This window comes from Embiotoca jacksoni, unplaced genomic scaffold, assembly GCF_022577435.1.
Source record: "Embiotoca jacksoni isolate LCO1_2020_lvr unplaced genomic scaffold, fEmbJac1.0.p SCAF_20, whole genome shotgun sequence".
NCBI lineage: Eukaryota > Metazoa > Chordata > Actinopteri > Embiotocidae > Embiotoca > Embiotoca jacksoni.
The window spans coordinates 9,297,897-9,316,235 of NW_027185341.1; the positions used below are offsets into that span (position 1 = coordinate 9,297,897).

General features: G+C 41.8%; 1 protein-coding gene across 1 annotated transcript in view; it reads left to right on the forward strand.

Annotated features, from left to right (window-relative positions):
• Positions 1 to 18,339, forward strand: part of spata20 (spermatogenesis associated 20) — a 49,037-nt gene that overhangs the window by 16,257 nt on the left and 14,441 nt on the right. The window contains exons 13-15 of the mRNA XM_069156158.1: positions 997 to 1,205; positions 8,024 to 8,223; positions 10,799 to 10,879. Of these exons, the coding sequence (XP_069012259.1) occupies positions 997 to 1,205; positions 8,024 to 8,223; positions 10,799 to 10,879 (490 nt within the window). The remainder of the gene's footprint in view (positions 1 to 996; positions 1,206 to 8,023; positions 8,224 to 10,798; positions 10,880 to 18,339) is intronic.

Here is an 18,339-nt window from a genome sequence, read left to right on the forward strand (position 1 = left end):
CAGTCACAACGCGCTCCTGCAAATGTTTAACAATAAAAGCCTTTTTTATGGGGTTTTAGTTAGAAATAATACAGGAAGTGTTGAGTTTGTATTGAGTGTAATGCAGTCAATGACAGCACAAATGATAGCGAATCATAACGAGGCTTCAAGTTGATTTTGTGAATCGGTTAATACATCTTAAATGTAATTATGACAAATTTGACCATTCCATTGGTTTTTATTGGCTCTCTTGAATAAAATGCTTTGGATCTTTAAACAGGTAATATATGTACGTGAATTTCAACCGGATCAAGAAAATTGAAAACGGTATTTCCTCAATTGGAAAAATAATTGTCAGAGCGTCGTTCCGGCATTGGTGCTACGTCATTTCACAGTTCCTATTGGTGGTGCGAATGCAAACAGCAGAAGGCCTTAGAACCTATTTAGTTCTGGGGGAAACTCTCTGGGGGGTTTTTCATCTCAAGAAAAAGTCCTGAGAGCTGTTTGGTCCGAGAGTGCAGGAGGAAGAAGAAAGAGGTGACACACTGATGCCTGAGGGAGGAGGGATGGTTCAACTATGGTCAGATTCGTCTCATTATTGTCCTGCTTCACTTCAAACTCCAGAGATGGTGTGTACACAGTTGTGGGCGTGTATATGAATGTCTCTGCTTTTACCACCAAGAAGGCAGATAAATAATTTCACATGCTGAAAAATGCCTCAGGGAGAGATTATACTCAGCCTGCTATGTGTATAATAATGCAGCCCTGTACTGTCCCAAAATAAATCCTCCAGACTCTCTGTAGTCCGTCTTTATTCTGGATTTTTTTTGACAGAAACCAAAGCTTTATCTTCAGGCGTTATAAGCAAGCATTTTTTGTATAAAAAAAAATGAAGAGGCTTGAACTAGTTCACCGGCAGTAATACGTCTCAATGCTTCTCGCATTGATCTATCAATAAATTCTTAATGAAAAAATGTCCTCGTTCCCACTCGTCTTCTCTCTATTTTCTCTCTCCAGATCTCCGCCCATCTCCGGCTTTCTGGACGACTACGCCTTCATCATCTGCGGGTTGCTGGACCTGTACGAGGCCACGCTGCTGACGGAGTGGCTGCAGTGGGCCGAGGAGCTGCAGCTCCGGCAGGACGTGCTGTTCTGGGACGATCAGGGCGGAGGATACTTCTGCAGCGACCCCAGCGACAGCACCGTGCTGCTGCAACTCAAACAGGGTGAGGGACGGTTACAGTGTTACAGTGTCCCACCATTGAGTTCATATCATCAGGATAGATCTTAAAACAAACATAACTAATGAAACAAATAGCTTTGAAAATTGGCCTCATGTGTGGCTTTAATCGATTTTTTTTTTTTTCATGGGGCTGATTTTTAACACCCAGCTCTCCTGTATGTGTGATAGACATTAACATAATGATGTGAGAGACATGGCTCATGACAACAAGTGACATCACATTTTTTGACGGAGCCAATTATCACCATTATTATTGTTTCCTTTTTTCTTTTCTTTTTTTAAACCCTTAATGAGCCTTTATACATAGAATACATCCAAAACCTTCCTGGGCAAAGACTTCTGGGAATTTATTGGGGGCATGATGTGATGCAGTGTCATAATTTTGTAAAATTTCTCACTGACTTCCAGCTCATGGACACACAAACCTGTTGTAATATTGGGAGGTTTATTCAGTTGTAGAAAAGAAATAACAGGGTAGAGCTGATAATAGCACAACGGGAGCACACCTCTCTGCCTCAGACAAGTTTAAGGATGGACAGCTCAGACAGGTGAATAAACACGTGGTTTGAGGCCCGCAGACAGTTCGCTAATATCAACTCATGGACACAGTTTGACCGCAGTGACTGGAGGGAACAAAAGAAGAGTTCGTGGATGGGTGTAATCATTTATTCATTAATTCATTAATCTATTTAACCAACATCCATCTCTCTCTCTCTCGCCTGCCTGTATCCTTATCGATCGATTCCCAGCTCAACAAGATGGAAGCTTCTGCTGTAATATCCCTGCAAGTTTCACTCCGCTGCTACTCTAAAACCAGGAGAGAGGAGGGAGGCCCGGGTGGATGGAGGGATAGATGGATGAATAGGTGGAGGATGAAGGAAGGGGAGCAGAGGAATATTGACCTCCTCTAGCTACCGTCAGTATTGTGCAACGCTCACTCGTTCCAGGCTGAACCTTTCCACCATGAAAGCACTCAGACTCGCGTTCTTCACATATTCTGATCACCAGACCTGTCAGATCCGTCTCCTCTGCGTCTCTCAGTCCATCTGCTCCTGACAGATTGAAACAGCAGCACAATGTAGAGCCGGAGACCTGGAATGCACTTTGTGCTTCTGCCTCATTTCATCCCACTTACGTCTTAACTTCATCTGGATTTTTTTTTTTTTTATTACATTACACTTTCCCCTTTTTTTTTTTCCTCGAACAGCTCAGGAATAAGATTCACATTGACGCAAAGTGGAATAACTCTAAAAAAAAAAAACTTGCTGACATGGCAGTGTGACATGTTAAAACAACTGAATGATCAGTTATTGATACGTCGCCTGCAATTTCTTCCAGCAATGTCATTGTATTTCAGTTTTGTTGAAACTTTTACAATTTTCTTTAGAAAATATGTTAAAACAAGTCATTTGTATTTATTTCATAAACTAAAATATCAGTTTCTTCCAAAGATAGAGTTCCCTGGCCCAAAATGTTTGTGCATTTTTCTGCACTCGGGTCTCAGAGATTGACATCTACTGACTTTGTTTTCTCTGCACTGCCATAACATTTTTAGTATTTAATAAAGATCACAACAGCAACGGATAGAGTGCAAGATTTTAGTACAGATATTCATGGCCCCTTCCTTTAAATAACTTTTCTCCTATTGGCATTATCAAGAAGAACGTTTAATTTGCCTTACATGTCGATTTCTGAACAGTTAACTGCAAAACCAATGACGATTCTATTGGTATCAGCTGTACTTTGTTTTTACTGCTAATTAGTAAATGTGAGCATATAAACTGATGTATTTTAGCTAACACCTTGTTAGCATGCTGATAATAGTGTGTAGCTGTTTGCACACTCTGTAATTACAGCGTCACAGAGCTGCTAGCGTTGCTCTAAACTGGCACCGGTGCTCGATCACTACAGGATGTGGTTATAGAAATATAGAACATAACCAAATATATTTCACTCCGCTAATGATGAGCACAGACACTGAGTGGACAAACTCTATAATGGAGCTGAATTTTTCCAAATATGTCTTTGGCATATTTGTTTGGGAATTCCTCGTTACTTTTTACATATAGGCTGATACCAGTATATTTAACTATAAGCTGAAATGGACTTATTACATATACACACACAAATACATACAGTATATGTGTAACATGTATAACGAGGTCAACACCATTAGTCGAAATCTTCCTCACATATTCTGTCTAAACTGTGATCTTTTACAAGCAGTCTGCAGTCTTTACTAAAATATTCATATTTTGTAGTATCAGTATGTAGTTTAATGTTGCAAATCAAATTTTTGTACCAAAGGCCTGATGGGATATAAATATAAATTCCTCTGACTTTGATTTACACTCGAGCCTCTCTTCAGCTGCCAGTCTACTCCTCGACCTGATGGCTGCCGGCAGGTCAGAGAAACTGACACCTTGTAGACATGAACAGACGTTCACCTTTGATCTGTCGGATCCAAGTTTCCCGTTTGGCTCTAGTTGCCTATTTCTTTGTGTTTTTGCTCTCCAATTTCTCTGTCTGACAGCAGCAGTCTATTTGAACAGCTTCCTTCTCCCACTTGTGTTTTTATTCATATTCTCTTGTCATCCCTACTCAGTTTCATATTTTCTTTCATAATACAGTATATTCTGTCAATAGCTTTTCCAGAAGGAATTTCAGTTTAAAAAAAAAAAAAAAAAATATATTATTTTTTTTTATGTAGTGTTCTGATAAACTAGTTCTTATGAGTTCACTCAATCTCCAGGGGCTGACAGCTTTTCATTCAGTCCGCTTTAGATGTCCTGATTTGAAACTCAAAGCTAGTTTCCAAGTGTAAACATTTAAAGATTCAATATGTAAACAGTAAGTCCCTCCTTTTAATACCACGTCGTACTTCAGAAGACGACAGTGAGTCATTTTAGCATCCAGTCAGTTCTGCCTTCAGTCCGGCTCAGAGTTTCAACAGTTTGGTCTAATTCTGCCTATTCTGGCCGTGCCACAAGTAATAGTTTTTTTTATAGCTGATATTTACAACGTTAGATTGTATGGACCCAGCAGTTGATCCAAAAATAAAATAATGCCATTAGGAATGATTTTCTGAACAATTTGTCTCGTTATTAGCTGCACTGAATATCAGCTGTAAGTTGTCCAAACAAGGCTGGTACACTTTGTTTGTTTGCTACATAAGGTTTCTTCAGTTTGGTAGAAAGTCTTCTGGTTCTGAACTGCGTATCAACAAACAACTAAATAACATATGAACACGGTGAGTAAAGTTATAGAGAGGTGTACTGGGTAAAGAAATTCCATCCTGAACTCATCAGCTGCGAGTGGACCACTAATGTATAGCGCGCTCTAACGTGCACCCTGAATGACAGGAGCACAGATAGTACCTTTAAAGAGACGGACAGCTTCGGTTCAAAACTTTATGCATTTCTTGATGGACCACCGGACCTCTGATGTGGCGGCTCACCCGCAAACCCCTGTGCAACCGACGGCCAGTAAATCCCTGACGTTATACGATTAGCTGCCTTTATAAACTAGCTGTTTACTCTTCTGTCCAGAAGAAACGCAAGTTCAGCATCAGACTTCATTTATTTAGTCTCCAGTTGTGGAAAGAAACATGTTAACTCTTGTTTTGCTTCTGGTATGCGAAGAGTTTAAACCATTGCTCTGTTAACTGTTTTAATCATCAGAACAAGAAGCAATAATATGTTACGTCTTCTCTTCATATTTGACACGTTGGAGGGCAGATTAGATACTGCAGTTACTCACTAGCCCTTCTTGTGTTACAAAGTGGTGAGACAGGACAGACCAGGGCTAGAAGGTTACCATGCTAACGTCATACATGGACGACTTTGACAAAATGTCAACCCTGCTATTTGTTTTGGATGTCGAATGAATGTTTTAAACTAAAATACCACACATTGCACCTTCAACCTCCACATAACAAGATAAACCCTCTAAACTGAGAATTCCATCTTGAAGATTGTCAGTTTTAATGCACCAGGTGCCACGGCTCTATATATTTTTTCCCACCTTTTAAAAAGCATGACTCACACAAACCCCTGTGACAGATAGCAAGTAGTTCAGACAGGGATGCGATACCATAGATTGGCGAGGGAACAGGGAAAAAGCTAATAGTTATTCTTGTTTTGAACCGCTGACAGATCGGAGATGATGGCCGCATGTGCATGCGAGCTTGTGTGTGCGTGTTCGGGACCGACTCCCCGCGCGCCGTCACACCTGCATCTGTCTGTGTTTATCGGAGCTGACGTGCGAGAGGTTTCTCATCTGAGAGGATTGACGGTGCCATTATGGTGGCGGCGCTGCGTAGGGTTGAAGCCCATTAGTGACGCTACAGCCGCTGCAGTGTGGACGCTCGTCCCAGCAGCGCAGCCTGTCAGTGCAAGACGGATTACCCCACCACTCTGCCACTCTACATCTTACAGCCCTGCCAGACTCCCCTGTGTGGGTTTGATTTTGAGGAGTGAGGTAAAAACACGCACAGTATCTCTTCTGCTTTTCTTAAAAAATATCAGTTTGTGAAAATCGTACACAGATTTTGCCGATTGAGGCCACAGTGAGAAATCAGTTCAGTTGGTTCACAGCTGCCTAACTTACCAGAGTTTACCTCTAAAGTCAACAATAACTTGCTTCACTGTGCAGCAAATGAAAGGGAGAGACAGGCTACTCACCAACACACCACATGAAGGACGCAAACTGCACTAAACTGTACCAAAATCTAGGAGAATGGCCTAAATATAACTAACTACTAAAGTTGTATCCAGGACAAGCCCCCATATTTTGCGATCATGGCTCAAGGGCAGCAACATTTAAAGAAAAGCCAAAATTAGATAATCCAAATATTACATTTATTAAGACAAAGGAAACTATAAGAACAAATAACGTAGTGCGGAGAGTGCTGGCTGAGAGCGGGTTGGAGGACGGGCCTTTTTAAGCCTTGTCAGGTGCCACTGATTGGTCAGGTGCTGTTGATTGATGGTTGGACTTCCTAAAAGAGAACAATCAGAACAGGCAGGTACGCACACACACACGGGGATGTGACATCATTTAACAAGGCGAAAAATGTAGGATGAGGGGACCTCATTTAAAAACATCAGCGTTATTGTGGACTTCCAAAAACGAATCAAAGTGCAAGTGGTGTTGTAGAACAATGAGTCTTTCCCTGTGTGTGTGTGTGTGTGTGTGTGTGTGTGTCAGCAGTTCAGTCACGGCTTTATGTGTGTTTGTGTGTGACCTCCTTCTACGGGGCTGCTTAAGAGGAGAGCTATGTGAAATGTGGAAAGCAGACAGGCTCTCGAGCTCAACCTCTGTGTGTTTACATTACACGTGTATGTGTGGAAACTTCCTTGCCACGGGGCTCAGGCAGAAATGCGACATACTGCAGGATAAAATCAAATTATTTCTGCAGTTTGGTCATGCATGGGTGTTCACGTGCATCTGTATGTGATTGTTAATTCATGCTTCTCATAAGAAATACTGAACGTGCACCGTACAGTACGGTTTGTGGGGCTTTGTGTTAATGGACGTGGAGGGATCTGGTTTCTATTTTTAGTTTTTGACCTAAAACTTCAATTTGACTTAAAAGCGACTTGCGTCAGTTCCCAACTTAAAAGTCTTTCCCTCTCTCTCTCGCTTATACCCGCACGTGTTTAAAAACACAAGCGTCATGGCGTTGCTGAGAGGCAGACAGGCAGCGAGATCGTAGGCTAACAACGTCTCCAGGCTCTCATTGGACGCTGATTAAAGATAAGGACCATTCACTTAACAGAGCTAAGTCATGAGGTCATCTGTTAGTCCCATCACATCACATCACTTCACATCACACCGTGACTTTGGGATGGTTGTCTACTGGGGGTGAAAGGAAAGCATTTGCTATCTTGACTTAACAAATTGCAATAGAAAATGCGGAGGCCTCACGTTTGCACACAATTTAATACTCGTGTCTCGTGAAAGAGATTCATTATAGCTGCTAGGCACATGTATTTTCTTCTAAATCACTCCATCCCGGTGAAATTTAGATGTTTGAAGTTTTGCCTCTTTGTAAAGGTATAAAAATCCCTGAGCAACGCCTTTGATTGAGCACCTAACTGAACCTGTGTGTCTTTGCACAGAGTTTTCCACCTGGTACAGAACTAAAAAAATATTGGAGAAGGAAAAGCCATGCACGTATGATACATTAAGCTGAGTTCATGTTCTGACAGAAAAACGACCAGAGGAAAACGGATTTAATAATCTCATAATTAAGGTAACGACAGATTAATTGTTGTAAAAATACACAACAGTTGATACAGTCGAAGCTCCCTAAATCACTGTTTGTTTGTTTTTTCAGGTTTTTTTAATTTTTGCAATGGATCAAGTAACCAGACGCAAAAGTTCTCACAATGCTGCACTTCCACTCAGATCTACGTTGCTTTTTTAGTTTCTTTGAGCCTATTGTTTTGGTTATTCGTTTTAGCAAACTGGATCAGATACACCCGACACACACACTTGCAAAGGTTGCTGTGTATCTGTGCTGTAAATTGAATGTAGCTATACAAAGTCAGAGGTAGGCTTTGTAATGAGTTCTTCTGCCCTCAGCCAAAGGAATCAGTTAAATGTATTGTATTTGTCTATAGTTAAATGCCCCATATACAGTCCGAACGTAATGACCAGGAGAGACTGTCATTCTATTCCCGTCCATCAACACTGTGAAACCCGCCAGACTCATTATATCCCAGATCGGCGTTTCCTGCCGGCCTCAGTGTGTAACTCAAAACCCTCTGAAAACGTGCTTCTCTGTGTGTCTCTCAGATCAGGATGGAGCCGAGCCCAGTGCTAACTCCGTGTCAGCGTCCAATCTCCTGCGTCTGTCCCACTTCACCGGGAGACAGGAGTGGCTCCAGAAGTCCCAGCAGCTGCTGACAGCCTTCTCTGACCGTCTGACCCGGGTTCCCATCGCCCTGCCTGAAATGGTCCGGGCTCTCATGGCCCAACACTACACACTCAAACAGGTTATTCTTACACCAACACACACATTGAGAAAAAGTTCAGTCACTTTGTCCTGCGTGGTCGCAAGTGCTTTAATGAATATGTAGGCTTTAAATACGATAAAATGCAGATAATTACGTAGGAATCGAGTCTCCTGCTGGGTTGTATTGACCATTACAATTATACTTTGCCATTGCTATTGACCGAGTAGTCGGTGTATAAAAGCCACCTTAGTTTGGGGAGCAGGTGACCTGACTCTTAGCCGAAACTCATTTTCATGTCCGCTTACTGAAAGCAAGTGTTTGTGCTTGCAAATTGTGCGAGCACAATAGACGTTGCGTGTACCGGTAAACAGGAACTGAACAAAACAATGCAGAGTAGCAGAAGAATAGCTGAGAAAGAAGCTGGTGAAACAATGAACATCTCCGAATTAATTGTGCTGACTCACTTCTATTGACCGTGCAGTGAAGAGGAAACGCATCAGTGCATGTAAACGGTGCTTCTACAGCAGCCCATAGTGCCACTGTACAGAGACAAGGCTCCATATACTATGATACTTATTAAACCACAGCTGTTCCTACAAACGTTTTCATTATCAACTCTATTGATTTTTCTATATTTTTTTTTATGAATTGACTCATTCCCTTAATCTACTGTAAGTTCCAATGCGGTGGATAGCACAATTTAGCCGGAGCCTAAAGGGAGTTATTTTTATTGCTTTTTTTAAATCTGCGAAATAGTAGAAAAGATGAAAGGTTTCATGTAGATGGAAACTTTTTCTTCCCTTCTGTCATCTCTGTGTTTGACACATTAATAACACAACTGGTAAAGATGTATTAAAAGCTCAGAGTTACATTAGGATTCATGTACGAGCTGTAACGCTTAGTTTGTGTTAAAGGTTTCAATAACTATAGATTACAAAAACATCAGCTAGGTGATGGTGGTAGCATGACATTTTTTATTTCCCTCTGGATTGATTGGCGTAATTCAACACTAAGCCCTTGTAAAGTTTAAGTTTAGTTATGGTCATCAGTATTACAAAGTAAGAGTTAGGGATGTGCATTTATTTGATTTTTGCTCTGAACTTTTCGACTATTTTTCAAATATCCTCAAGCTGGCCATCGACTGTTGAGCTGTGACCTCGGTACTTCACTTATAAAATGACTTACAATGTGCTAGCTTTACCTGACGGAGTTTGCACTCCACCTCAATTTTGTTTATTTCTTTAAAGAGTTTTTGACTGCTGTAGTTGTCTTTGCATGTTCTGCTGTTGGTACTGTAACATGTAATCTCACAGAAGCACTTGGTTTTATTGGAGGCTGATAGTTACCTTGTTGTTTTAATGGCAGTTGACAAACAGCTTTTAGATGCATTACCGTCACCTTCTGGCGAGAATGATGAATTACTACCGGGCGATGAGGAAAGGAAAATAAGACAATAGTCACATAAACTATGACTATTCAAAATCATGACCCATCCTAGTAATAACTAACAGTTTTTTTTTAACCTTTGTAAAGCAACGTAATATTTATTTTAGCTTCAATGCACATTTTTCACATATTGACAAAATTGCTGAACCCACCTTTCAAAGATTTTTTTGGAGGGCTTAGCAACACAATTATTAGATTTCAATGTTTATCCACACACAGAGCAGAGAAACAGGACAAATTATTGAGAGCGTCAGTGACAGAAAAATGCATGAGCAACTCCTCCACTGAGCTTAAATTAAACAGGTGCACCGGAACGGGGTCAATAAATAGTAGTAAATAGTAACTTCAGCTCTGAGTATGTTTGCATTTCGTTTCTTTATGTCTTTCTACATGGAATTTTATTGACTCATTATTCTTTAACGTCACTATTCACAATACAGTAACAACCTAACTGAATTCACTAAAGCTTGAGTGAAAGCTCAACACACCGTGATTTAAACCATGTTTGGATAAACGTCTGCTTCCAAGTGTCTGCGAGCAGCTACTGTGTTTCCCCTCGTTTCAACTGCAGGAGGTAATCTGAGGACACCGGCTCTACTTCAGCTCTCTACTTACATGTACACTCAATCTCTGGACACACAGACTCTCAAAATCTCTCCTCCCTGTTTGTATGACTTGTAATGCGTTTAAAGGGTTATTGGAGCTGGTTCAGCCTCACTTATATAATCACATTTGAAATATTAACTCTTCCTGTTGAGCCTGAAAGCAGCGTACTAGCAGAGCACAGCAAGGGGCTACCCCAAAGTTTCTTCGTCGCCTGAGGAAAAGTTCTAGTGTGAACGGTGTCCAATCAAAGTGACAGAGAAGGGAATAACAGGAGTAGTAACAGAGGCTTCATTAGCTCTCTGCCAGTCATGCGTGACCTGCGGAGGAGGAGTCGGGGCGGCATGGTGAAGGTAACAAGCTCAGGAGTGAAGCAAGGCGAGCCAGTCCCAGACAAAACACCTGCCTCCCTTGTTACTGCTACAAATACAGCACTGACCTGTATCCCTTCCTCCCCTGTCTCTCCTCCTCTTATGTTTCACCTTTCCCCTCCATTCATACGGTCTCTTTCATCTCATTATCTCCCTCCTCTCTTCCTCTCCTACTCCCTTTTCCCTTTTTTTAGATCGTGGTCTGCGGCCAGAGGGACGCTCCAGACACCACAAGTCTCCTAGCGGCAGTCAATTCCCTCTTCCTTCCGTATAAGGTGAGCGCGCCACGTCCCGAGAGCGATGCTTCATCTCGACAAACATGTCACCGCTCCCCGAAGGAACCGCGAAAACAGCAAAGATCAACTTGATTTACTCCAACATCTGTACCTTTTTAGAGGCAGCAGATTTCGCAGTAACCTTTGAAAGACGCTCACTTAGACACATAAACACACACATTCATACACACAGACACCAGAGTGGGAGCGACCTCGAACAGTGCCTGGGGTCTTGGCTGCTTTAAGTGTGGTTCTTTAAAGGTCAGCCAGAGCTCCTCTCCTTTCCTCTTCTCTCCTCTCCTCAGTCTAATAACTTCCCAGCTATCTCTTTTCAGGCATCAGTTGACCTTAAAGCCATTTTCTGACAGCTAAATGCATAGTGGGTCTAAATCTTAACGCTGAAGTCGGTGATGTTCTTGTACTGCGTTAGTGCGAGTCTTCCTACTGGCCCTAACGCAGGATGTTTGTTAAGACCTGGGCATCTGCCAGTCTGAGTCAGACTTCAGTGTGGACGGCCAACATTTACGTTTCTCAGTGCTTTCATCCTTTAACTTTCAAAGACTTCTCAGCATTTCACACTAAATGTATCTGATTACGTGAAGTAGCAGCAGAGAAACTAAAATGTGCAGAGTAGGTGGATTTTTTTTTTTCTGGTGTCTTTTATGGATGTTGCTGCACATGTGAGGAATGAGGATGCAGATGTTGTTGTGAGATGCTGTGCTTCCCACCGACGGGACCTTCAGTCCCCCCCCTCCCCCCCCCCCCGTGAAAGGAACAAAATACGAATGTACTCATGGAACTGCAGTTACGTCCAGTAACTCCTATTTATTTACTTAGTTCTTGTGCATCCCTTTCAGCTCAGTGTGAGAGACCCTCATGCATTTTTTATGTCACTGAAAGTCGCGGTAATTTGTCATTTTCACTGAGGGCTGTGTGTCTGTTTCATAACGGACGGGGCGGTGCCTCCCTCACACAGACGCGCAACGCAGCCCGACAGAAAATGGACGTAAGGGAACGTTACTCGAGCTGATGAACTGCACTCATGACGTGACTGTAAAAAAAAAAGATCCCAACAAAAGCTTCAATTAAGCTATCAATGGAAAAACCTCCACCTCATACAAGAACGGAATATCAGCATTTTCAAAACACACCCTACTTGTATTTGCTGACAGTATCAAGGATCCTAATGTTAGTAGCTCTGGTTTGGACTGCAAGCTTGATCAGCAGAAACCCCCCCCACCGACGAAGAGTGCAGCGTACAACTGCTCACTGAGTTCTGCTCATTCGACCAGCCTGAAACCAGATTTAGAACACTAAATTAAATCAGTGATTGTCCAGCAACACACTCCATCTCTCTCTTTCCCACACACACACACACACACACACACACACACACACACACACCCACACACACACGCTCACACGCTCAACAGGGTCGATTGAAATATAGATGAGTTGTGCAGTATCAGGCAGAGGCTGCAGTAACATCAGGCCATCCCAGATCTCTGCACAGAGGCAGCGACCAGGACTGAGCTGGATGCACCATTATCAGGAGGGATGTATTATTAAGGCGGATGTATGTTATGTACTGTCACATCCAGCCAGGACGAGTCACATGCTCGGCCCTGTTGCTGTCACGTTAATCACGTGGAACTCTCTGAAGAGATGTCTCAAAAAACATCGTGTGAAGTGGTTTGATTTATTATGTTACGAAGGCAGGTCTATTTTTTGGTGAGTTGATGGGAGTGTTGGTGAAGATATAGTATAAGAAAAAAGGTCAGTGAAAGTGTAGTTTCATGGAGACAGAAAAAGTGTTTTAGCATTTCAAATCTTTCAACCGGTTCCCTTTCAGCCGATTCACTCAGTACAACACATATTGTGTGGGATATCTTGCATACATTGTGTGTTGTACCTGGTTCTTCTCCTTCAGGGAACATTAGTTATAGTCATAACATTTTGTTTTAATGCAGTTACATTTTACCAGGCAGAAGTTATATTTGGATTTTAACCTGATGATACCTCTCCTGTAAAATCAATCAATAATTCAGTTTTTTTTAAATTGCTAAACACATGCAGGCACATTTTCCACCCAAGTACATCTAAGGTCTACCCACCCCTGTTTGGTTCAGTCTAATTAACATCACACAAATGTTTATTTAATGTACCCAATCCAAGCTAATAAAGCTTCAGTCTGATTGAGGATGTTGACCTGTGTCTGATAATGACTGCGATGCTTGCAGAGCTGAGGACACAACACTGTGAGAAGAGATGATAGTGAGCAGAGGGCTGCACTGGTCTTTACTACTGGGAGCCATAAGATAGTAAGCGAGACAGAACTTAAAGCCACTTAAAGTAGGATACGAGTCAGGATCATTCAGTACTCCCTAGAGGGGAAAACTGCTTTTTTATTACTAAAACGGAGGCAAAAACAGTTTTTTTTTTTTTTTATCCAAATGGTATTAGAAATGCTGGTAAAAAAGTGTGTGTGTGTGTGTGTGTGTGTGTGTGTGTGTGTGTGTGTCTGTCTCCAACCGTTTTTTATAATTGAACAACTGACGAAACCCCTCCCACGTTACTCTGTTCAACATGTTACAACAGCTCGTCCAGTTTATCGGCTGAAATGACAGCTGTCTTTATCAGATTTTGTCAGCTGGAGCTCGCTAAGAGAGCTACGTTTAGCTCCAAAAGCAGAGGTGAAATTTCCTCCTGTAGCTGATTTTGTAATAAGGTCTTCATCTTATTGCACAGTGGAGGTCGACAAGGCTGAAACGGCAGGTCCCCTTCAAAAGTTACTAACAAGTTAATGATCCATGTGAATAAAGAGAGCTTCACTGATCTACTGTATCTGTTCATGGTTACTTCCATGTATGATGACGGAAATGTTAGATAATAATACACTTTATTTGTATAGCACCTTTCATACAGCTAGTTTGTTCCACAGCTTTGGAGCGTAGCTGACAAAAGCTAAATCCCCGATTTTCTTTCGGCCGTTGCTGAGAACCTCCAATAAACCAGCAGCAGATGATCTCAGTGTTCTTGAAGGCTCATAATTAACCAGAGAGTTAGTGATGTAACTCGGTCCGAGCCCATTAAGAGCTTTATATGTGAGGAGGACCTTAAAGTCAATCCTGTGTCTTACAGGCAGCCGGTGCAGAGCAGCCAGAACTGGACTGATGTTCTGTTCTCTTGGTTCTGGTTGATACTCCAGCTGCAGAGTTTTGGATGAGCTGAAGTCTCTCTGTTGTTTTCTTTGGTAGGCCAGTAAAAAGTGCATCACAGTAGTCCAGTCGGCTAGAAATGAAGGCATGAATCAACTTTTCAGCATCTGTGATTTATAAACAGCTGCACCTTGGCGATGTTTCTCAGGTGGAAAACATAAGTTTTGGTCACCTTGTTAATGTGGGCCTTGAAACTTAGATCTGAGTCTAAGATTACACCAAGACTAGTTACCTCTGATCGTACCCACGGAGTTAGATGCCCCAGATCTTTTTCTACGATTTCTCTTTTTGTTTTGGACTGACTAGGAGGATTTCTGTTTTATCCTCGTTTAATTTGATGAAATTATTGCTCATCCATTTATGTATTGCTAAAAGACATTCAGTGATGGAGCGCATCGCTGCATCATCGTTTGGTTCTGCGGTGATGTACAGTTGTGTATCATCTGCATAACTTTAGATGAGAGTGTTACTTTGTTCAAGTATAGCCCAGTTTGGATCCTTTGCTCAGACACCTGTTTCTATTTTCAATCTGCATGTTTTCACTTGTAATGTAGCCAGACAAAAGCTTTTTTAGGACAAACTAATGAAATGTCAAATTTCTTGGCGAAGGTTCACTGGTGTTGCTGCTGGTGTGAATCCAGTAAAAAGTACAACATTATTTTCGGGGGAAAAACACAACGTAGTGTACGGATTAGTTTTGAGATTTCTTTAACATAACCTGTAACCCTAGTTAGCAAATAATGAAGTTGCTGTTTAGCCTGGTCAGTAGAAAACTAGTTAGCAGTACATGTTGAAAACTGCAGCAAGCTATTTGCAGGACATGTCAAAGAATGCAATTTATGCTAGAGCAGGTAAACATGCGGTTTAATCTAGAGCCCGACTGATAGTGGACTCTTTTGGCTGATGCCAATACCAATATTAGGGAGTAAATAAATATTTCCGTTGTACTTTCGCTCTTGTGTCTGTGATTTTTGGAAAGGCTACAAAAAAAAGCCACCATCAAACAACACACCACGTCCTTAGCCTGAGTTTTGGGAAACTGAGATTTCTCTTAAACGATTGATTTCTCAAATACACTATACATTTAATTCCTACTAGTGTTAACAAAGTACACTAAGAGCAGCGGGAGAAAATGTATGCTTTGATAGATAATGCATAAGATTAACTGGAAGAAAAGCAATTAGACTGGAAGAGAATGGACTCCGTAGGAGACAGATAAAGGAGAAAGTGTATGATCAAGGGGGCAAATTATGTAAGCGCTAAAGAGTGGGAGGAGATCAAGAGAAGTTAAATGAGATAAACGGAAGGAGGAGTGGAGGAAGGGGGTTGTGCTCCACGTTACATTAGGTAGCTACGAGCAGAGAACATGTCCAATTTAAATTCAATTACTCCTCGCCTGTTTTCTTGGTTTTGGGCTGGCACAAACTAATTGTGGTGAATGAGGAGCTCAGAACCCAACTAACACTAATCTAAACACACACACACACACACACACACACACACACACACACACACACACACACACACACACACACACTGAGATCTTTGCCTCGTTTCATTTATTTACTGTTTTAATTCACCACGATTCTTCGTGCTTCTCCGTTTGACCCGCCACTCAGAGGCTCTTCTGCACTCTTTGCTTGTTGGAATCAATTACGGCCCTCAGTCGCACCAAAACATTGGCCCTGATTGTAATTGCTGCAATAAATTGTGGTTAATTTTTCTATTACGCAGAAATATAGCCTGATTAGAGTTGGGTCGAGCTTTGCTGATTGTGGAGGTGCTGAAATTGTGGGAGGAAGGGAGGGAGTCGGAGCACAAATAGAGAAGCAGGCTTTAGAGCAATTAGTCCTCTCCACACACACACACACACACACACACACACACACACACACACACACACACACACACACACACACACACACACACACACTCTACCCTTCTGCCCTGTGTGATCATTCTGCTTCCTGAGTTTCTGCTCTCTGTCTCCCTCCTATGGAAGTGTGAAATAATGTGTGAAAGCTATCACGGGGAAACAGTCAGGGGTGTATAGGCACAGCTGGTTAACAGGTCAGGTGCTTAGCAACAGTGTTTTCCTACTATGGAAAAGTCTCTTTTTCACATGATCATAGACGATAGTGAGAAATGACAGTTGCCAACAGTGCAAGCATGAAACTGGAGCGTACCAATATTGTTGGAAGTGATATGATAGAATTAGTGCTGTGATATGTGCGTCATAGTTTTGTGCGCACATAGTTAACATTCTGGATTTGATATTAAACAATAACGACGAGGTTAAGAAGAGACTATTTAGCGTTAAAGCTTTTCCCCTCAATATTTGATGAACAGTGTAGGACTGGGAGCACTTTTTGTTGTCTAGCTCCCTAATTAGGACATGAGGTCATGATCATGGTAAACATTTTAAGGATGAGGAAAACCGCTCGTGCAGATGTGGAAATAATGGTGACTGAACTCTCGTCAGTCACGGTCAGTCTGGGTGTTCTCCAAAGGAAATGAGACTTCCTTGAATTTCTTTCTCTCATTTGGAGGAGCTCTTCAGTTAAGAAGCCTTTTGGATGATCTCAGCTGCTTTAGTTTCAGGGTCCCTCATGACACACATGCTCTCTCAGTTTCACACTGAGATAAAGAGTTAGAGAGAGATTAAAAAGAAAAGACTGATCACACTCCAAGTTGACCTGTATAAATGTCTTGTTTTGTCAATTTGCTTAACTGTCATAGGTATTATAGTGAAAGACAAGACTTTAATTTAAATCCCGTATACCAGTTACTAAACCAATGTTGGCGAATCAGTGTAAGAACTGACATCATCAAATGGAATAGAATAGAATAAAATAGTGTTTTAATTCAATGCAATTCTCACAAGCATCCAGTTTGTGACCAGTGACAACTTTAATCACAGTAACTGCATGTAATGAGGCTTCCAGTGGACTTCACTGATGTTAACTGACTCTTTGTGGGTTACCACAAAAATGACTTTGTTTGTGACGAGTTAGTAAAGTAGTAGGTGTGGAAGCGAGCCATCAGTTTTACTAACCCCGCTGTTTCTGTGACACGCCGTCTTCTATCAGCGTTCAGTCCATGTTGTCATCCACCGGGTAGGAGCGGCTCAGTCAGAAGCTAAATGTGGCTCACCGCATGAATGAGGAAAGCATTGTCCAACACTCAGATTCGTGTCTGACTTGATGCTTGATTTATCACCAGATTTTAGCGCACCCTCCCCCCCCTCCCTCCACACACACACACACACACACACACACACACACACACACACACACACACACACACACCATATGTACATAAATATAGCTTGTAGTCTGCTTGACAAACAGGTCCAGATTGCGACAGCTTTAATGCTAATATAAATAATGACATCTGCATTAAAAACAAGGAGTTGTGTTTTGACTCGAGCAGCATGCTGGTGGCTTTTTGTAGACTTCTCCTTCTTTTTTCTTTTTTTTCTACATTAGCACTTTTTCACACATTTCCAGTAACTGGAAGCCATCCAGCGGGAACCTGAAGATTTACATGAACAGATCATGTTGTTGTTGTTTTTTTCTCTGCTTTAACGGTTGTTCTGATACCGAAGCAACAAAAACATCTTGGCAGTGGCACTGGCGCGGATTTAAAGTATAAATTTCTGTCCGGGCCAGATTTATATGGGAGGTCTTGAATAATGTTTTACAAACCAGATAATTCTTCGTCAGCGTTGCTTATTAATCCGTCTGTGCTTTTGCCTCACAGAAAACTAAGTCTGCCTCTGTCTCTGTTTCACACTGTTAGAATCAGACTGTCGCAGAGAGCGCTTGGCTTGCTCGCCCCGTCTGGAGTGCACTTGAGTTTGGAAATCGACTGATAGGTGAAGGATCTTGGGGAAGGTGTCTCTGGCAGGTGTTGTGGAAAGATGCTCGGGCCAGAAAGACATAAAAGTATTTCAGAGATTTTGTCAGATTTAAGAAACGAGATGTGAGCGCTCCTGGGTGGAGATAGCTGTAAGAAGGCATGTTTCCCTGCCAGAAGAGAGCCAGACAGGTTATAATACAACACGTATTTCCGCCCCAGCGACCTGATTGGTCAACTGAACATTTGGAACGTGCTCAAATCAGCATAACAGCACACCGTGCTCATCACTACAAATATCACTCATCTCAGTGGCAATATATAATTGGAATTAAATTTCATATAATATGTATAATATAATGTTGTTTTTACTTGCCATTGAAT